At 40.5% G+C, this 20,755-nt stretch overlaps 1 protein-coding gene across 12 annotated transcripts in view; it reads left to right on the forward strand.

Annotated features, from left to right (window-relative positions):
• The window catches only part of pcloa (piccolo presynaptic cytomatrix protein a), a 603,113-nt gene that overhangs the window by 278,715 nt on the left and 303,643 nt on the right, over positions 1–20,755 (forward strand). For 11 of the 12 annotated variants that reach the window (XR_011955333.1, XM_072563105.1, XM_072563109.1 and 8 more), the window contains exons 5-6: positions 3,238–8,293; positions 8,667–10,729. Coding sequence is in view for 11 of the 12 variants with exons in the window: in XM_072563105.1 (XP_072419206.1) it covers positions 3,238–8,293; positions 8,667–10,729 (7,119 nt within the window). In the remaining variant the exon portion in view is untranslated. The remainder of the gene's footprint in view (positions 1–3,237; positions 8,294–8,666; positions 10,730–20,755) is intronic. The other variant, XM_072563106.1, reaches the window with a different exon arrangement.

The raw sequence follows: 20,755 nt of genomic DNA on the forward strand, positions 1-20,755 counted from the left end.
ATTTGTCTATCTCAGCCTTGAATATACTAAATGACCAAACTTCTACAGAACTCTGTGGTAACAAATCCCACAGATTCACAACTCTCTGAAAGATGAAATTCCTCCTCATCTCCATCTTAAATGTCCAAACCATTATTTTGAAATGATGCCCTCTGTTGCCAGCCTGTCCCACAGGGGAAACAATCTCTCTACATGTACCCTGTCCCGTAACAATCTGCAAAGTTTCAATAATGTTGCGTCTCATTCTTCTAAATTCAATTATCTAATTCATGCAATCTCTCCCTCATAAGACAGTCCCTCCATATCTGGCAGACTTACAACCAAACGGTTGAAATGAAATTTAATTCATTCTTCTGGATTGTGTTATGCTTTTGTATTTTTCCCTTGGCAAGCACTGACACAATATATTGTCATTATTGTGAGTGTGATTGATGAAGTTAATTGTTAAATTATGAGGTAACAGAATCATTTTGACAAGAATTCTGCAGCCAACAACATCTTCAGTTTTGTATAAATATGACATTTATTTTCCCATTGCTTCACGATAACCACAGATGCTCCTGTTGCTGCTAAGGCCCTCTATGATAGACATGTGATATTTCTTAATAACTGTTATATAGATAAAGAAGGTTATTGAGCCTATTGGATATGTATTGATTGAACTATTAACGGCAGGCCACCCAGGTGAGCACTTTGCAAATTCTATGAACTGGGAATGGATTAATGCTTCTCTGAATATAACTATGATGCTACTGATGCCCTTTTACAGTTTCCTTTCATTCTCACATTTCCATTGAATTATGATCTCAGAAGATTGCTGCTGTAACTTCATCATTTTAATGCAGACTGTAATGTTCAAATAAGGTGACCCAAAAGTGCAAAGAAAACTGCATGTAAGCACCTTTTTATGCTTACTTTTGGGGGAGATGTAATTCTAAGTTATGGATGTAGGTTGCTTGCTGAGCTGAAAGGTTTATTTACCGATGTTTCGTCAACATACCAGATAACATCTTCAGTGAGCCTCCGGATGAAGCATTGTTGATGATTCCTGCTTTCTATTTATATGTTTGGGTTTCTTTGGCTTCGTGATGTCATTTCTTATGGCGATGTCATTTCCAGTTCTTTTTCTCAAGGGGGTGGTAAGTCGGGTCCAAGTCAATGTGTTTGTTGATCAACAAGAAAAAGAACTGGAAATGTCATTACCATAGGAAATGGCATCACCACAGGAAATGACATCACCAACCCAAAGAAACCCAAACATATAAATAGAAAGCAGGAATCATCAGCACTGCTCCATCCGGAGGCTCACTGAAGATGTTGCCTAGTATGGTGACGTACTTCTGAAAATGAACCTTCCAGCTCAGTGAGAAAACCTACATCCAGAACCACAACTTGAGCTACAGATCTTCTCAAAACTTGCTAATTCTAAATTATTTGTCATTCCAATTCATAATACTATGCCTTTCCTTTTGGAGATTATAAAGAGAGATCCAATATTTGGAGAGCCTCAATTTACATTCTTATTTATGACGACAAAGGAGCAGTCCTCCAAATGTTAAATAAACTTGTTGGACTATAACATATGTTTTGGAATCTTAGGCCACAGAAACAGACCCTTTGGGCAAACCAGTCCATGCCGAACATGATCCCAAGCTAAACTAGCCCCACCTGCCCACTCTTGGCCCATATCCCTCCAAATCTTTCCTATTCATGTTCTTATCCAAATATCCTTTAAGCTCTTTAATATCGTTGAACCAGAAGCAGATTGTAATTTTGAAAAGCCCTTCAAGTCCAGATACTTGCAATATTTCACTGTTGCATGTTAATTAGTAAACTTTATTTAAACAATGTACTTACCTTTTTTTGAAAATAAAATAATGTCATTGTATCTTTTAATGGTAAGTACTCCAGTGGAAGATATGGATTGTTTGAAAGACATTTCCTAACTCCAGCAGAGTCAAAAATCAAAGAAGTTACAAGCATTTGCCTGAAGTGTTAGAAACACAGGATCATTATAGATAGACATATTTAATGGTCTAACGTGAAACTATCCAATCTTTCAGGAAGTTAATTGGATTTAATTTAGTGAAATATTTATTAAGAGTCACTGGTTGTGGTTCCTCTATGCCATATATCCAATCATTTTCATTAAAAATAATTACACATTCTTGCCACTGTTCAATTTATAAATAGGGATGATTTATGTTGGAAATTATGTAGCCTTTTTGGACAGGTTCAATTTGATAGTAATTGGTGGTTAAATGTTGTTTCCAAAGAGGAAACCATGTTAAAGTGAAAAAGATGAAATACCAATTGTTGAATATTTTGATATAAAATTTTTGCTGCAAATTTGAATTTTCTGCAAAGTTGTTTCAAAATTCAAACAATGATCTGTGGTTGGCTAAAGATCTAAATCAAAAACAGAACTTGCTGAAAAAACTCAGCAGGTTTGACAGCATCGTGGGTGGCACGGTGGCACAGTGGTTAGCACTGCTGCCTCACAGCGCCAGAGACCCGGGTTCAATTCCCGACTCAGGCGACTGACTGTGTGGAGTTTGCATATTCTCCCTGTGTCTGTGTGGGTTTGCTCCGGTTTCCTCCCACAGTCCAAAGATATGCATGTCAGGTAAATTGGCCATGCTAAATTGCCCGTAGTGTTAGATAAAGGGGTAAATGTACGGGAATGGGTGGGTTACGCTTCGGCGGGTCAGTGTGGACTTGTTGGGCCAAAGGGCCTGTTTCCACACTGTAAGTAATCTAATCTAAAAAAAAGAATGCAGAGTTAGTGTTTTGAGTCCAGTGACCCTTCTTTAGAACTGCTTGTAGTTAGGGAAAGATGATATTTACGCTGATTACAGGAGTGGAGGGAAAAGGAATTAGCGACTTAGTGGAGATGGAGCTTTTTCTCCTCTTTCTTGGTTTTGTTTGTGCCAATCCATTCACTCCTTTCTCCCCTCTACATCCGGCATCAACATAAATACTATCTTTTCCTTTGCTACTATCAGTTCCAAAGAAGAATTACTGGACTCAAACCATTAACTCTGTTTCTCTCTCCACAGATGCTACCAAACCTGCTGAGTTTCCCCAGCACTTTATGTCTTTGTTATGGTTGGTCCGCTGTCCTTATATCAGGGTGTCTTATTGACTTTATGAAGTTGTATGTAATTGTTGAAGTTGTAAATTAATGTGGTTAATATTTCCCTCATATTTTACTCAATAATTTATCCTCCCAAACAGGAAAAAGAGGAAGAAAAGTCAGACTCATCAGCAATTCAGCAGCAGAGAAGTCCCCAGGGTCTGAGTGACACAGGCTATTCCTCCGATGGCATATCCAGTTCACTGGGTGAAATTCCAACCCTCCTTCAAAGTGAAGATAAAGATTTGCTCAAAGAACCGGCTCGGAAAGATTCCATTTCTCAGGAAAGTAGTCCTTCAAGTCCATCAGATCTTGCCAAGCTGGAAAGTACTGTTCTTTCAATCTTAGAAGCTCAGGCAAATACAGTACATCATGAGAAGTCAGGCCAACATAAAGATCCTTATGGGCCTTATTCTGATCATGAAAGAGAGCGACACAGACCAAGAACCTTATCAATTACACCAGAGTCTTATAGCTCAGATGAAGAAGATCTTGAAGATATTCAGGAAGAAGACGAGGAAGCTTTGGAAGATCATGATCATGAAGATAAAATAGCGAGTCAAGACTACAACGAAAGTTACGGGTCTCAGGGTGATGAAGCAATAAGAAGGCAACGATATGATTCTCTTGAAGACAGTAGTGAAAGTGAACACTCGCCTTGCCCTCATAGGCAGAGGAAAGTTAGTATTGGATCATCAAGCAGTGATAGCCAAGGATCTGGTGATGAAGAAGACTTTATTCGAAAACAAATTATTGAGATGAGTGCAGAAGAAGATGCATCAGGTTCTGAAGAAGATGAATATATTAGGACTCAGTTGAAAGAGATAAGTGGAAAAGGACGCCTGGAGAGTAAAGGGCCAACTGTTAAGCACAAACGTCTTTCAAAGCGAAGTAGCAGCAGTCATGATGATGATCCAGGGAGGCGCCATTCGTGGCATGATGTAGATGATGATGACGATGATGAAGAAGTATATGATGAGAGTCCTGAGGCTAAATACAGAGAGACTAAAAGTCAAGACAATGAAGATTTGTCTCTCTCAGCTGGTGGAGGTCTTAGACGTTTTAAAACAATAGATTTGAACAGTACTATTACAAATAAATATGTAGAAGATGGTTCTGAAATCAAAAATGATAGATTATACTATGAAGAAGAACCAGAGCTAGAGATGGAAAGCTTAACTGACTCACCGGAAGATAGATCAAGAGGTGAAGGCTCATCTAGTCTGCATGCCACATCCAGTTTTACACCTGGTACTTCACCTACATCAGTATCATCATTGGATGAAGACAGTGACAGTAGTCCAAGTCACAAGAAGATGCTTGGAGAGAGTAAACAGCAAAGAAAGGCAAGACACAGATCGCCTGGTCCTCTGTTGCCTACGATTGAAGACTCTTCTGAAGAAGAAGAGTTGCGGGAGGAAGAAGAACTTCTACGAGAACAAGAGAAACAACGAGAGTTAGAACAGCAACAAAGAAAGAGTTCAACAAAGAAATCAAAAAAAGATAAAGATGAGCTAAGAGCTCAGAGAAGACGTGAACGTCCGAAAACCCCTCCCAGTAATCTGTCACCAATTGAAGATGCTTCACCAACAGAAGAGTTGCGACAAGCAGCAGAAATGGAGGAGTTACATCGCTCTTCATGTTCTGAATATTCCCCCAGCATTGAATCTGAGCCAGAAGGTTTTGAGATACATCCAGAAAAAATTCTAGAGGTACAGAAAGTTTATAAATTGCCAACATCAGTGTCACTATATTCTCCTACAGATGAGAATGCAGGTAGCACTATGCACGAAGTTGATGCTATTAGTCAGAGGTCTTTGAAAAGTGCAGAAGAAGCATATGAAGAGATGATGCAAAAAGCAAAATTACTTAAAAATCAAAAAGAACCTGATGATGTATTTGACAAGGAACCTTTATATGGGGGAATGTTAATTGAAGATTATATCTATGAGTCTCTAGTTGAAGATAAGTACAATGAAACAATGGATAACCGTTTTCTTAACACCGGACTGGAGACCAGCACTGGTTTGGTACAAGGATCTGAAAAGAAATTAAGAAGTCCAGATGAAATTTATGAAGAAATAATGCAGAAAAACACTAATGTCGATGATGCACAATGTCTTCATTACAGGCAACCTCTAGGTATAAACCTCCATCCACAGGATTTGCCTTCCTCTGTTCCTTTTGCAAAAGAAACATTTGTTGCATTTCCATTAGATACCAGTGAAGCTTCCACAAAGATTGAGAAGCAGTTATTAGATGCTGATGCTGCTTATGAGGAGCTCATGAAACGACAAAGTGCATTGCTGACTCCTGGCACCAGTCCAACTCAGCCAAGTTCACCTGACTCCATGTCTGCTGAGTCAGAGGCAACTAGCGACTCTTCACTAACAAGTACAGCTGCTTCAAACGTGGTGCAAGACAAACCGTTAACCTCAATGGCACTTTTTGGTACAAAGCCAGTTCAAATTTCATCAATAAATGGCATGATGCATGCCATTCCTGATGTCAAAATTACTCAGCACTTTTCCATAGAAGATGACGTTGATGTAGAATATGGAGAACAATACTATATAGATAACAGGGGGATATCATATGAAACTGCTCAAATAGTAGAACAGAGCAAACCAGGGATGACAGCCAGCAGTACGGCATCAACATCGACTGTAACATCCAAGGCTTTTCCAGTTGCCCCTACTGTCACCACAACTATCAGCTCTCCAGTTTGTTCCACTGGGTCGGTTGGTGGATCAAGGACAACAGATTTTGTTGTCCTTAGTATAACCACAAGTGAAGACAATTACACTTCAACACCAACACCCAGATCTACTGTTAAGACTACAGTGACTCCATTAGCCTCCACAGCAGGAGGAATGTCCCAAGTGCATCCCACTTCAACCACCAGTTCCTCTGGGTTATCAGCTGGATCTGGCCACGTACTGATCTCAGTGCCTCCTAATCTAGACAGTTCAGATGTTCTCACTTCCACAGCAGTGACTTCAGCGGTGTTGGAAACTAGCCAGCTTTTAAATAAGCAATCTTCTCTGGACAGTATTTCAGATAAAACTATCACTTCAGTGTCAGTGACTGCAGCCTCAGTGCAGGTTGCTGTTTGTGGATTCTCAGGGATGACAGACCCAACATCAGTAGTTACATTGCCTGTTTCATTACCAGGAAAAGTGAAAATTGCAACCACATCAAGTCCAGCATCAGGGTTCTCTGTCTCAACAACACTTACCCATTCTGTGACCATCACTCCTTCACAAGCACAAATTACAACCAAGGGTCCTTCTCTTCCTTCTGAAAGGGGCTCACCCTTCATTAGATCATCAGCACATTCTCCCACTCATTCACCATTCCCTGTACCACCACCACCACCCCCTCCTCCTCCTTTACCTCCTCCAGCCTTTCCAAAGTCAGTTACCATCCCAAAGAAAAGATCCACAACTGATGTATCAATCTGTAAAGTAAATACTTTAGATCAGAGAAGTGTAACAGCAACTGGGAAAATATTTCATCCAATGCCACCTCCTGTCCCTCCAAAGCCAGCCTCAATTCCATCAGCATTAGTTTTTACCACAAGACCAACAGATGGAATACGGCCCGCAATTCCACCAAAGCCATCACTTCCTCATCTTCCTATTTCTGTACATAGACCAAGTGAATCACAACACAAACCTTTAAACTCAAATACAACTTTGTCTTTGAACCTGACTTCGCCAGGAGATTTCAAGTTGATCTCCCCTACATCTCCTATCTCACCACATTCAAATAAATCTTCTCCAAAGTTAACTATGCATTCACAAGCTACATATGTAGTAATCACTCTGCCATCTGAACCCGGTACTCCTACAGAACCTATCACCTGCCAAGCGTCGTCCATCCAATCATCAGTGTCCTCTTCAAAAGGTCTACCACCGGCCATGTCCTTGGCTCACTTTACCAAATCTTTGGAAACTCAGAAAATAATTGAAAAGGGAAAAACAGAAACAGTTTATTTTTACCAGAGTTTGGCACAGGGTGTTGTATCAACAGTGGAACATGAAATGTCAACAGAAGTCCCGCAGCCACCAGCTTCAATGCTGTATGATAAAATACCAGGTAGGGGCACAGTTAGTGTCGCTATTACCATACCTCCTGAAAGAAAATATTTTGAGCTTCCACAATTTCCAGAAAATGGGAGAACACTAGAGCACATGGCACAGTTCACTACTGATGTAATTGACCTTCGTACCTTGTCAAATTTAGACGTAGATATGACCGACAATGGGATGGATTTGTCTACTTTCTCTGTAGATGGAGGAAGACATGCTTTAGTCATTGATTCTAGTGGCTTACGTCATATTAGTACGATTCAGCCTGCCATTGTGAATCTAAGTAAAACTGAATCAGATGAACAAATTTCAGTTTCAACACTGGCAATATCTACAGGAAGTATGACTGTAGTTACCTGTACAGGTAGCGCCACTTTCACTGCAACCACTGACACTTTGGAAGGGCCCGTGGACCTTGGCCATTCTGTTTCTATACCACTTCCACTAACGACTAAGGTTGATGAAGCAACATACAATGCTGCTCGTTGTCAGTCCCCAGCCACAGACACAATAGAAGTTCCAATCAACCTGACCTACAGTACTGCTGCTTCCATTTCTGGTTGGTCTAGCAATAAACCAGTGATGAAAGCTCCTGGTAGCACAACAAATGGATGGACAGATGTAGAATCAACCGAAGTTGAAGCAGTTGATTTAAGTACCACAAAACCCCATCGAATGATGGTGTCAGTGGATGAATTAACAACTGGAATTGTTACTACAATTGTAGAAGAGGAAGATAAGCCTGTGGATCTTACTGCAGGAAGACGCAATGTTTGCTGTGATATGGTTTACAAATTTCCATTTGGTCGCAGCTGTTCATCATTGACACAGCAACCTGCTTCCACCCTCCCTGAAGATCGTTATGGATACAGAGATGATCATTATTCATATGGCCATGGTGCAACCCATGGTTACAGAGGATTTGGGAGCATGAAGCCTTCCATGTCTGACACCAACTTGGCTGAAGCTGGTCTGTTTCTATACAAAAGCAAGCATAGTTTTGACTATTGCAATAGTAGCACTGATGCAGCAGTGGATCTTACTGCAGGAAAACTGACAACAGGTCAGTATCAAACAGCAACAGATCTTTCCTTAAAATTCAGACTGCATGGGTACCCTCAACTCATACTGAGCTAATCTCTTTTTGTTGCATCATTTCTGAATCTTATCATTTTTACTTTGATACAAAACTTTAAGCATGTGAAAATTGAATGCAATTTATTTGTTGATTGTTATCTTTGCACACAGCTGCTTGCATGTACTGCATGTTTCTTTTCAGCATTATTTTTCGCTTCCTGTGTAATGGCACTATTGATGATGGTGAAGACTTGCATGCAAACTTTGCTTTAAGCATCTGGATGGAATGCCAATGATTATCCCAACAAATCAATTTAATTATCTAGGAATGAGCTCTGTTTATGACACTATAATTACAGGTGAATTAATGGACTATTCTGCAGTTTGTACTCAGCCTCAAGATCACCTCAGCAAGGGAACATTGAGTTACCCAGAGACCCGTCAAGTGATTACAGACTCTGGCATGTCACAGTATTCTCAAGCAAGAGTAACACCAACTATTGGAAGCCACTACGGCATGCAAAGCGTTTTACGTTCTTCTGGTGGTGTTGTATATTCTTCTGTGGCAACTCCAATTCCATCCACCTTTGCAATTACTACTCAGCCAGGTTCAATATTCAGTACTTCTCTTAGTCTCCATAGTAGTGATACAATGCCTTCACTATCAGCATTGCAGCACATTCAGCCAGTGCCCAGGTCTTCCAGTTACTTGACAACAGCTGATACAGGAAGAGAGATGGGTCTTGGGGCTTCTCAAGGTTTAGATACATCTGGGCTAATGTCTAACCTGACAACAATTTCAGCAACATACCACGACACATCATCTGAGGTCAATTTTATACCGACTGAAACCGATTACACGCAGAAACACAGTATTGAACCTGTAGCAGTGTCCAAGCTCTCACCAATGACTTCACCTGTATCTGAGGAAAATAAACATTTGTTAATAGAAAGAGAAATGTTGGAGTTTGAGAAGATGAAGCAGATACGTTTAGCTGAGGAGCTGGAACGGGAAAGACATGAGATCCAGATATTTCGAGAACAAGAAAAGCTTATTGTTCAGCGAGAACTTCAGGAATTGCAAACAATGAAGCAACAACTCCTGTATCAGCAAGAGGAAGAGCGGCAAGCTCAGTTTATTATACAGCAAGAGACAATAGCCCAGCAACAGATGCAGCTTGAACAAATACAGCAACTACAGCAACAACTACAGCAGCAACTTGAGGAACAAAAGATTCGACAAATATATCAGTACACATATGATCCTTCTGGTTCAAGTGCACCTCAGACAACAACAGATCAAGCAATCATAGAATCCCAGTACACAACAGCTGAAAATGGTCAGTTCTGGCATGCTCAGGATATTAATACAACAGCTCCAGCCATGATGGGCCAGGAACCACAGCCATGGTATACTGCTCAGTCAGAAGGCATCCCTCAGCATTTGCCGCAACCTTGCATGCTAAGCTCAGTGTCAGAAATGTCTTTGAAAGACATTGATGCTAGAGAGGGAAGAGTACTGAGAAAGAGGAGCTCCATGCCCAGATTGGGAGGACAATATAGTGACGATATTGATGGAAAAATGCAGGATCTAAGATCATACAAAAAGATAGTTGACAGTGGAGTCCAAACTGATGATGAGGAAGGGACAGAAAGATGCTACACTAGTAGAAAAAGGAGAACTAAGAAGAGTGTGGATAGCAGTGTTCAGACTGATGATGAAGATAACCAGGAGGACTGGGACATTCCCTCCAGAAGACGAAAGTCTCGTATTGGGAAATATGCTGATGGTGGAGCAGAGATGGAGAAAGCAAAACGGCCACATTTTGCAAAACTCTCTAATATTGCCATGCAGACTGTAGCTGAGATTTCTGTTCAAACTGAACCTGAGGGAATCATAAGAACACCTTCCATAAGGGCTCAAGTTGAATCGAAAATAGAAATTGTAAAGCACATTTCAGCTCCAGAGAAAACATACAAAGGTGAAAGTTTAGGTTGTCAGACTGAAACAGATTCAGATGGACAAAGTCCCCAGTACCTGACTCATAAGGTCATTACAGTTGTATCTCCACAAAAAACTGATAAAAAGCGTCCAACACCATTAGAGATCGGGTATTCAAATCACCTTCGAGCGGATTCTGCCTTCCAAGTTGTTCCATCCCCACCGAAATCTCCAAAAGTTTTGTACTCACCAATCTCACCAATGACCCCAAGCAAAGAGACAGCATTTGTGCCCTATGAGAAATCCCCTTCAGTTGACAAAAACTCACAGAAACTAATGGCTCTTGAACCACCAAAACATCAGCCTCTAAGTCCTCGAACTATCAAAGTGATTCAGCGATCCATGTCTGATCCAAAACCACTGAGTCCCACAGCAGAAGAAAACTCTAGGTTACACTTCCAGTATAACGACAGCTTCTTGGTAAGCATTCTCCCACCTAATTGTTTCTGATTGTCTGTAGCATGAAACATTGCTTTGTATGCAAAACCTGCCGTGAATCCACATAGTGCTCTGTGCGCCTGTAACATTGGCATCTCATAACGCAACTGACAATTCCAGTTAGTATGGCTAACTGCCTATTGCAAATATGTATACATATATAAATATGTATAGAAACCGAATGGAATTTTTCTCAGTTTTTTTCCTTAATTATTCAGTTTGTAGTACAACTTTGACTTTATGCAGGTTTCAACAAGGGAATTGAAAATTAAATCATAGATGAAATTTCAAGGGGTGCAGCCATTTAAGTGTAAATGCTGGTATGAAAGGCCAAACTTTGCAGCTGTTCAATCAGTTCAAAATACTTTATAACTTTTCGGCAAGCATTGGCAATGTTGAAGATTAGATGGAGGAACTGTTACTAATCTTTGCCAAAAAGTATTGTCTTTGAAAAGTATCTGATGAATGGGTCAATGAGGAGGTAGTAGTGTTTGCAGTAAACCTGAGGCACCAAACATAAGGGTTGAATTGCCATTGCAATCTTGTAGCTTGAATATTGCCACCATTGCCACAGTTATTGAAACCACTATAGCAGCAATGAGTTTATCTAGAACACTGGCAGCCTGTCTCACTGTCATTATCCTGAGGGTATCATTGACCAGAGTATTGCCACCATTGCCACAGTTATTGAAACCGCTGTAGCCATGATGCTGTACTAGCAGTGAGTGTATCTGGAACACTTGTCATTATCCTGAGGGTTACCATTGACCAGAAATTGAGCTGCACACACCAAATATATATAGTGGCTACAAAAGCAGATCAGAGGGTAGAAATTTTGCTGCAAGCAACTGGCCTCCTGACTTCCCAAATCCTGTCCCACCATCTACAAAGCACCCGTCAGGAGTGTGATGGAATACTCCCCACTTTCCTGGATAGGTGCAGCTCCAAAAGCACTCAAGAAGCTTGACATCGTCCAGGACAAAACAACCTGTTGGATTGGCACTGCATCCACAAGCATCCACTCCCTCTGCTACCAACACTCAGGAGTAGCAGTGTGTATTATCTAAATGTGCACTGCAGATATTCACCAAAAATCCTTAAACAGCACCTTCCAAACCCTTAGCTACTTCAATCTAGAAAGACAAGGGCAGCAGATATACGGGAACACCGTTACCTGCAAGTTCCCTTCCAAGCCACTCACCATCCTGACTTGGAAATATATCTTAATTTTTTCAGTTTCACTAAGTCAAAATCCTAGAATTTCCTCCTTAAGGGCATTGTGGGTCAATCTACAGCAGATGGACTGCAGTGGTTCAAGAAGGCAGCTCACCATTACCTTCTCAAGGGGCAACTAGGGATGAGCAATAAGTGCTGGGCCCAGCCCATGATTTCCACATCCTGTGGCTAATTAAAAAGAGAAAATAATTAGAAAAAGTGAGTGGAGTTGCCATAGCGGTATCTGACAATTCAACACAATGTGGAAAAACTCAAACTACCCTAAGTAGTTGCTGATGGTATTTAACATATGTAAAATATTCTGATTTTTAAAAAATTCTTGAAAGAGATTGCTGTACAACAGAATTTTAGCATTTTTCAACATGTGCTCAGTTTTGATTTTTTATTAATCATGAATTACTAAGTGATACAATTCGTGTTCATGGAGTGTGCATATTCTAATGGAAAAGTAATTTCTTGCATCTGTCTGCATAATCCAATTGCAAAATGGAATCTATTTCCAGTAACTCATTTATATGCCTCAAGGGAAGCATTACTTTGCCATCTGACAATTAGTAAAGGAAACATGTTTTGTATCATTTCCTTTCAAGACAGATATAATTCTGCTTGGTCTTGAATTTTGTCATATTTGTTCAGAATGAAGAATGGTATATTTTATATGCATTTTAATTAATGATAACACAAAATGTGTGCTTGCAAAAATAGAGCAATGAATCAATCATTGAATACACATAAATGGTTGATATAATCAAAGTCAACAGAGTACATCTTTCATCTCAAACAAAATCCTATTTATTTTCAAAGATCTGGAGTTGATCAGATGAATCATTTCATGAAACTGTAAGCTCTAATTGATGAATTATGAAGAGGGCTTTTAGAGTAATCTACCTGAAATCCTGCAAGTATTTGTTTAAACATTTATTACAGCCAAAAGCATTCTCTTCCATTTGTGCCTTTAACCGTGAATTAGTTAATGTGCAAGGTCTTATTTTTAACTTTTTTCTACAATTCATTTGGAGAAGAGATGAGATAAAAACATATTTGAGATGGGTGCTTTGTGGTTGGTGTAACTCAGTTGTGCTGACTCATCAAATAATGCAATGGGAGTTTGTGTCCATCATGTAGCATGTGCTGATTTCCTGCTTGTAGTCAACGAATTGAAAAGAGACACTGCAGCATGTCTTCTCCATTGGAGGACAGTGCAGAGGCACAGAGCCTGAAACAAGGGGAAGGGAGGGGAACAGAAGATTGAAATAAAAAAACTTTATCATGTGTTACATTGTTTTGCCTTCAGTGGTAAGGTGCCTATATGTAAATTGTTATCCACATTGTGGTCTTATTTGTCCACTCAAATAATAAAGATCCATGTCTAAAGTAAACCATAAAGTTGCAGCACAAATTTAATGTCAATAATTGTAAATTTACTTACACTTTAAACAGTTAGAAGTGTCTTAAAATATTTCATTTCTCTTTAGTGGATGGAAGATCAGCAATAAGGTTTCAAACTGAGTTCAGATTGTTAAAGTTCAGGGAATTTCAATTATTTATTAGGACAGCCAATTAACAAGAGTGATTCATTAAAATGACAGCATCTGTAGTCCACTGTTAGAATAAGACCAGTTAGGATCACTGTTCTACAAATGATGAAACATAATCATGATCTGTGATATTACTTAATATATCATATCAGGTGAGTTTTTTACAAAGTAGCTGTTGTTATTTTATGATTTGGAGATGCCAGTGTTGGACTGGGGTGTACAAAGTTAAAAATCACACAACACCAAGTTATAGTCCAACAGGTTTACTTGGAAGCACTAGCTTTCGGAGCGCTGCTCCTTCATCAGGTGGTTGTCTAACCCTAACCCAACCACCTGATGACGGAGCAGTGCTCCGAAAGCTAGTGCTTCCAGTTAAACTTGTTGGACTATAACCTGGTGTTGTATGATTTTTAACCTTGTTATTTTAGACAGTATACTCCATTATACTGCAGGATTTCATGGGGAAAAAGACAAGATTGATTATTATATGTTCTTGTCCTTTGTTCAGCAATGCAAAGCACTACAACCCTAGGTCTCATTTTGTCTGGAAAATGCATTTGTTATGTAAATCAAAACAAAAACAATTCTGTGTACTGTTCATTCTGCAAACTAAAGTAGTATCTGAACTGGAGGTTAATAAATGACCAGTGAGCAACACTTAAATCAATAACAATGTGGAGAGCAGGCAAATTGTTTTGCAATTACAGAGGCATCCAAATCATTTTGTATTTAAATAATAAATGATCTTTTTGCTTAGTGAAGTATTAGAAGACAAACAAGCAATGTTAATAAATGCGATCAATTTCTGGACATGATTTTTCATGTGCAATATTTACAATAACTGCTGCAAAGATGCAAATGGCGACATTTATTAGATTGTTGATAAACCCATACAGAGCCCATATTCTCTGACATCAGTCTTTGAATATATGTTTCTGATAATATATTTGGTGACAGCTCTGGATTAGGAGATTGTGAAATTTTCAGTTTGCAATTTAATTCTGACTGGATATGAATAAAATTGTGATCCAGATGTGCAGTCCTGGTCTCCCTGATAAAGGAAGGATGTTGTGAAACTTAAAAGGGTTCAAAAAAGATTTACGCGGATGTTACCAGGGTTGGAGGGTTTGAGCAAAAGAGAACAGCTGAATAGACTGGGTTATTTTCCCTGGAGCATTGGAGGCTGAGGGATGACCTTATAGAGGTTTATAAAATCATCTAGGAGAAAGTGAGGACTGCAGATGTTGGAGATCAGAGCTGAAAATGTGTTGCTGGAAAAGCGCAGCAGGTCAGGCAGCATCCAAGGAGCAGGAGAATCGACGTTTCGGGCATGAGCCCGAATTCCTGAAGAAGGGCTCATGCCCGAAACTTCAATTCTCCTGCTCCTTGGATGCTGCCTGACCTGCTGCGCTTTTCCAGCAACACATTTTCAGCAGTTTATAAAATCATGACAGGCATGGATAGGGTAAGAAGACAAGTTCTTGTCCCTGGGATGGAGGAGTCCAGAACTAGAGAGCATACATTTAGGGGGTGAGAGGGGAAAGATTTAAAAGGGACCAAAGGGGCAACTTTTTCACACAGAAGGTAGTGCATGTTTGGAATGAGCTACCAGAGGAAGTGGTGGAGGCTGGTACAATTACAACATTTAAATAAGAATGGTTTAGAGGATCTGGGCCAAATGCTGTCAAATGAGACTTGATTTATTTTGGATGTCTGGTCAGCATGGACAGGTTGGACCAAAGGGTCTGTTTCCATACAGTGTAGCTCTATGAGTCTATGTAGGAGGCCTTTACAGAGAAACAATTGTCTGTGATGTTTTATCCCAAAGTAACCACAGATTATAATAAATTATGTTTAGTATAATGATACTGTAGTGGAATTAAGTAGTTTTATTTGTGTGAGTGAAAGAGGTGTGAATGTAAAACAGGCGCATGTAATTAAGGAGTAGATAGTTCAGAGGAAAAGGTCACTGTTGATGTACATTTTAATGCCCACTTAGAATGTATTTACAATATCCTTCGATATAAGGTTAAGAAAAATGCAGTTATGTGGAAAGATTGGATAAGCTGGCATTGTTCTTCTTGGAACAGAGAGGCTGCGGGAGATTTGCTTGCGATATTTGAGGTTTTGAGGGTCCGGATGTAGTGAATATTTTCTTTGGCAGAGGGTCGGAGGGTTTAAATTGATTGGCAGAGAGATTAGGAAAGTATAATGTGTTACAAACACAACCATACACCTCACAGTATACAATGCTTCCAAATTTCAAACTATCTATCAATTTAGCAAATGTGTCTTGTACTCCAAGATCCAGGTTGTTGGTATATAACATTAAAAAAATGTTTTTGTGTTTCCTTTATTTTTGGACTCTGGCCTAAAAGAGGAAGATGCTATTTTAAACCAAGGAGACTGAAAAGAGGTGGCTGCAATCTTAAAAATCATATTTATGAGAGCACGTTGTGAGTTGTGGACAATGTTGTGTTTTCCTGGAACAGTGAGACAAAAAAAATCTCCACAGAGCCCATGGGTTCCGAACTGAAGGAAAACTGCTTGACTACAGCATCTTGATTGGCTCCTTGCTCCTTACCAGATGTCTATGAATTGTATGGGACCAGGCAGCAGAGAGCCATCAACATGCAAGGAGAGAGCATCAATCTCTCTGGGTTGAATCTTACTTTTTTCAGTTAAGTGTGTGAGTCGCATCAAAATTTTGGAGGGATTCTCACAGTGAGGCCTAATGAGATTTCTCATTGTGTCTTACCAAAGTCACCTCATTAAATTCCTACCCCACTCCTTTAGCATCCTGCACATCTGATCCCAGCCTCACTTTATCACATGCTATTCCGAGGACGACTCAGCACTCAGAAGATATCCATCGAAAGATCAGCAATCCTTGCACCCGTGCCATCTTTGAAAGGTTGCTGTACACCCTACAAGTGTTGACAGTCCAGCATTGCCCCTCATTGACTGCGGAATGGCACAACACACACAAAGATGCACAGCCTCACAGCACATAGCTACCATGGCTGGCCCTCCCTCACACATACAACCCCATTTTCCCACCCTCTTGTCACTGGTTAAACTCCAAGCAACACAGTTTACATGACCCCAGCTACGTGCCATCTAAACACCCTCTAATGCATGGACATCCAGCCCCCAGTATCAATTGGAATACTGCATCTTGTTATTGTCCAATAGGGAACATCACTGACAAGCCAGCAACTGGACAAATCCAGACATGAGCTTTTAATTGTAGACAGCAAAGGAGGACACTCCAATGGAGGCTGCAGTTTGTCTCCATGGTCCTGGTCACAACATGTGCACCAGCTTGGTAAAGATGTCACACCAGCTGAGTGACCAACATATTACAGCAACAAGGATAGTGAGCCCCATCCCATCCCAGACCCATCTCAATGAATTTCACTTTCCAGTTCATTCATTACAGTCCATCTTTATCCTTACATGATGTAGTTTACCTTCCCATCAACATCCACATCCAAATGACCGTGCACCACCATTTCCATTACCTCCAATGGGATGCCACAACCAGTCACATGTTTGCCTTTCCCACTCTTGTCAGCCTTTCCCAGTGTCCCTCTAGGTCACCCTGGTCCACGCTCCTCCTCCAACATCAGAAGGTATAACACCTGCCCATTGACCTCCTCCCTCCTCAGTATCCAAGCCCCAACACACTTTGCAGGTGAAGCAGGAATTACTTGCATGTCACTCAATATAACCTCCAGTATTTGCTGCTCACAGTGTGGCCTGTTTCTACATTGGGAAGACAAAGTATTGACTGGGCAACTGATTTACCGAATACTTACGTTCCATCCATAAAAATGACCCTGCAGCTTCAAAGGTGTTCCCATGCCAGTATTTCTGTCTCAGGCTTGCCGCAGTATTCCTGCAAGCTCAGCGTAAGCTGAAAAGACAGTTTCTCATTTTCCACTTGAAAATCCTACAGCCTCCAGGACTCAACATAAAGTTCAATAAATTTAAGCCTGATTTTGTCTTTCAAGTTTTTTACTCATGCCCACACTCGCTCCTGTTATATAATGGGTTGCTTTCAGCATTGCCTACTATTCTCCCCTGTTCTTAGCTTGCACCACCATGTATTCAGCTTCTCTTCTGTCCTGGCTTTCTATCAATAATATCCTTGTCTGTCTATCCCTTTCATATTTTTCTCATTCTAGACTTGGACTGTATCCAACCACTTACCTTTCCCTCACCGCAAACCCATCTCTGGTCTGAGCTGACAACGTCAGAATCTTAGTAGTTTGTCAAAGCCCCTCCCTTCATCCAATCCCCCCAATTTCACCAGCTCTTCTCATGATAAAGTTTCCCTGAGCTTTTTTATTCAGAATTGGTCATCCCATGTCAATTGGCCAAATGCATAAATGTAATCTGTGGCAGATCATTATAATTAATAAAACAAGCAGAAAGAGTTTTCATTGTGTTTAGAGGACGTCAAATGCTGAATTACACCTTAATGAGGAAATCAGAGATGTATGCAATAAAGGAACATCTGTAATTACAGGTGATTTTGCAAACTAAATAAGTAACATTTTCATAGACGAGGAATTCCTGGAGTGTATGTGTAGAACCGCAGGAGGTAGGTCAGGTCCTCAATGAATATTTCTCCTCTGTTTACCATAGAGAAAGACATGAAACATTGAGAACTTGGGGCAATTCATGGTCATATCTTGGGGACAGTCCATATCACAGTAGAGAAAGTGTTGTATGTATTAGAATGTATGAAGGTGGATAAATTTCCTGGTCATAACCAGATATATCCAAGATCTCTGCAAGAGGTTAGAAAAGAAATTGTGGGTTCCCAAGCTGATACTTTTATATCAATGTCAGCCACGGTTGAGGTCCTGGAAGCCTGGAGGGTAGCGAATGTTGTGTCCTTATTCTGGAGGACTGCAAAGAAAAACCTGAGAGCTATAGACCAGAAAGCCAAATATTTGTGGTAGGTAAGTTACTTCAGAAGTTTCTGAGAGATAAGATATACATGTATTTGGAAAGACAGGATTTGATTAGGAGTAGTCAGCATGGCTTTGTGTGTGGAAGATCATGCCTCACAAATTTGTTAGAGTTCTTTGATGAAGTGGCCAGCAAGCTTGATGAGGGCACAGCGGTAGACTTGGTCTATATGGATTTCAGTAAGGCCTTTGATAAGGTTCCACATGGTAAGCTGCTCTGGGAGATTAGATTGCATGGAATCTAGGGGGATCTGGTAAATTGGATACACAATTGGCTTGATGGTAGGAAGCAGAGAATAATAGTGGCAGGATGTTTGTCGGACTGGAGGTCTGTGACTACTGGAATGTCTCAGGGGCTAGTGCTGGCCCCATTGCCGTTTGTTATCTACATCAATGATTTGGATGAGAATGTGCAGACATGATTAGTAAATTTGCAGATGACCCTAAATTGGGTGGCATTGTGGACAGTGAAGAAGGTTATCAGAAATTGCAACAGGACCTTGATCAGCTGGGGAAGTGGGCTAAGAAATGGCAAATGGAGTTTAATATAGATAAGTGTGAGTCTTGCATTTTGGAAAGTCAAATCAGAGGGATGTTGGAGTTCAGGTGCATGGTTCTCTGAAAGTGGAGTCACACATGGACAGGGCAGTGAAGAAGGCTTTTGGCACACTGGCCTTCATCAGTCAGGGCATTGAGTGTAGAAGTTAGGAAGTTATGTTGCAGTTGTACAGGACGTTGGTGATGCTGCTCTTGGAGTATTGTGTTCAGTTTTGGTCACCATGTTATAGGATGAATATTATTAAACTGGAAAGAGTGCAGAAGAAATTTACAAGTGTGTTGCCAGGATTCAAGGGTCTGAGTTATAGGGAGAGGTAGGACAAGCTAGGACTTTTTTCTTTAGAGTAGAGGATACTGAGGGGGAACCTTGTAGAGGTGCATAAGATCATGAGAGGCATGGATAGGGTGAATGCACTCAGTATTTTTCACAGGGTTGGGGAATCAAAGACTAGAGGGCATCAGTTTAAGGTTAGAAGAGAAAGAATAAAAGGGAATCTGAGGGGTAACTTTTTTTACACAGAGGCTGGTACACATATGGAATGAGCTGCCAGTAGAAATGGTGGAAGCAGATAGATTAACAATATTTAAAAGGCATTTGGACAAATACATGGATAGGAAAGGTTTAGAAGGATATGGGCCAAATGCAGGAAAATGGGGTTAGCGTGGATGGACATCTTGGTCAGCATGGACTAGTTTGGGCCAATGGGCCTCTCTCCGTACTGTCAAACTCTGTGACTCTTTGTTCTTAGATTCCCTACAGTGTGGAAAAAGGCCCTTCAGCCCAGAAAATCCACACCGATCCTCCAAAGAGCAACCCACCCAGACCCATTCCCTTACATTGACCCCTGCACCTAACACTACAGGCAATTTAACATGGTCAATTCACCTAATCTGCACATCTTTGGATTGTCGGAGGAAACCCGAGCACCCGGAGGAAACCCACGCAGACACAGGGAGAACGTGCAAACTCCACACAGGCGGTTGCCCGCGGTGGGAATTGAACCCGGGTCCCTGGCACTGTGAGGCAGCAGCACTAGCCACTGAGCCACCATGCCGACTCTATGTATATGGGATGGTTTTCTGGAATAATATGCTGAGTGATCAACTACAGAACAGATCATCCTAGTCTGGCTATTGTGTAATGAGAAAGTAATCATTGCCAATCAAGTTGTCAAGGCTGTTGTAGATGAGTAACTGTAATAGAACAGAATTTTTCATCAAGGTGAAAGGTAATGTAGTTGGTACTGAGACTAGGGCCCAGATCTACAGAGGAAATTACGATGGCACAAAATGTGAGTTGGATTGAGGAACATTACTGAAAGGAATGACAGTGAAAAGGCAATGGCAAATACATGGGTAAACTACAAAAAAAATTCATTCCTGGCACAAAAATAAAGTGGACAATCATAGCTTACAAGGGAAAATAGAGAATGTATTCGATCCAAGACACATTGAAATTGGCCAGATAAAAACAACTGACATCGGGAGTGGGAGCAGTTTCGAATTCAGCAAAGAAGGGTAAACAGATTGATTAAGAAAGGGAAAATAGATTCTAGGAGTAAGCTTGCTAGGAACATAAAAGCTGACCAGAAAAGTTTCTATAAGTATATGAAGAGAAACAGATTGGTGAAGACAAATGCAGGACCCTTATCATCAGAAACAAATGACTATATATTGGCACACCAAGAAATGGC

The sequence above is a fragment of the Chiloscyllium punctatum genome, chromosome 44, assembly GCF_047496795.1.
Source record: "Chiloscyllium punctatum isolate Juve2018m chromosome 44, sChiPun1.3, whole genome shotgun sequence".
NCBI classification, from domain to species: domain Eukaryota; kingdom Metazoa; phylum Chordata; class Chondrichthyes; order Orectolobiformes; family Hemiscylliidae; genus Chiloscyllium; species Chiloscyllium punctatum.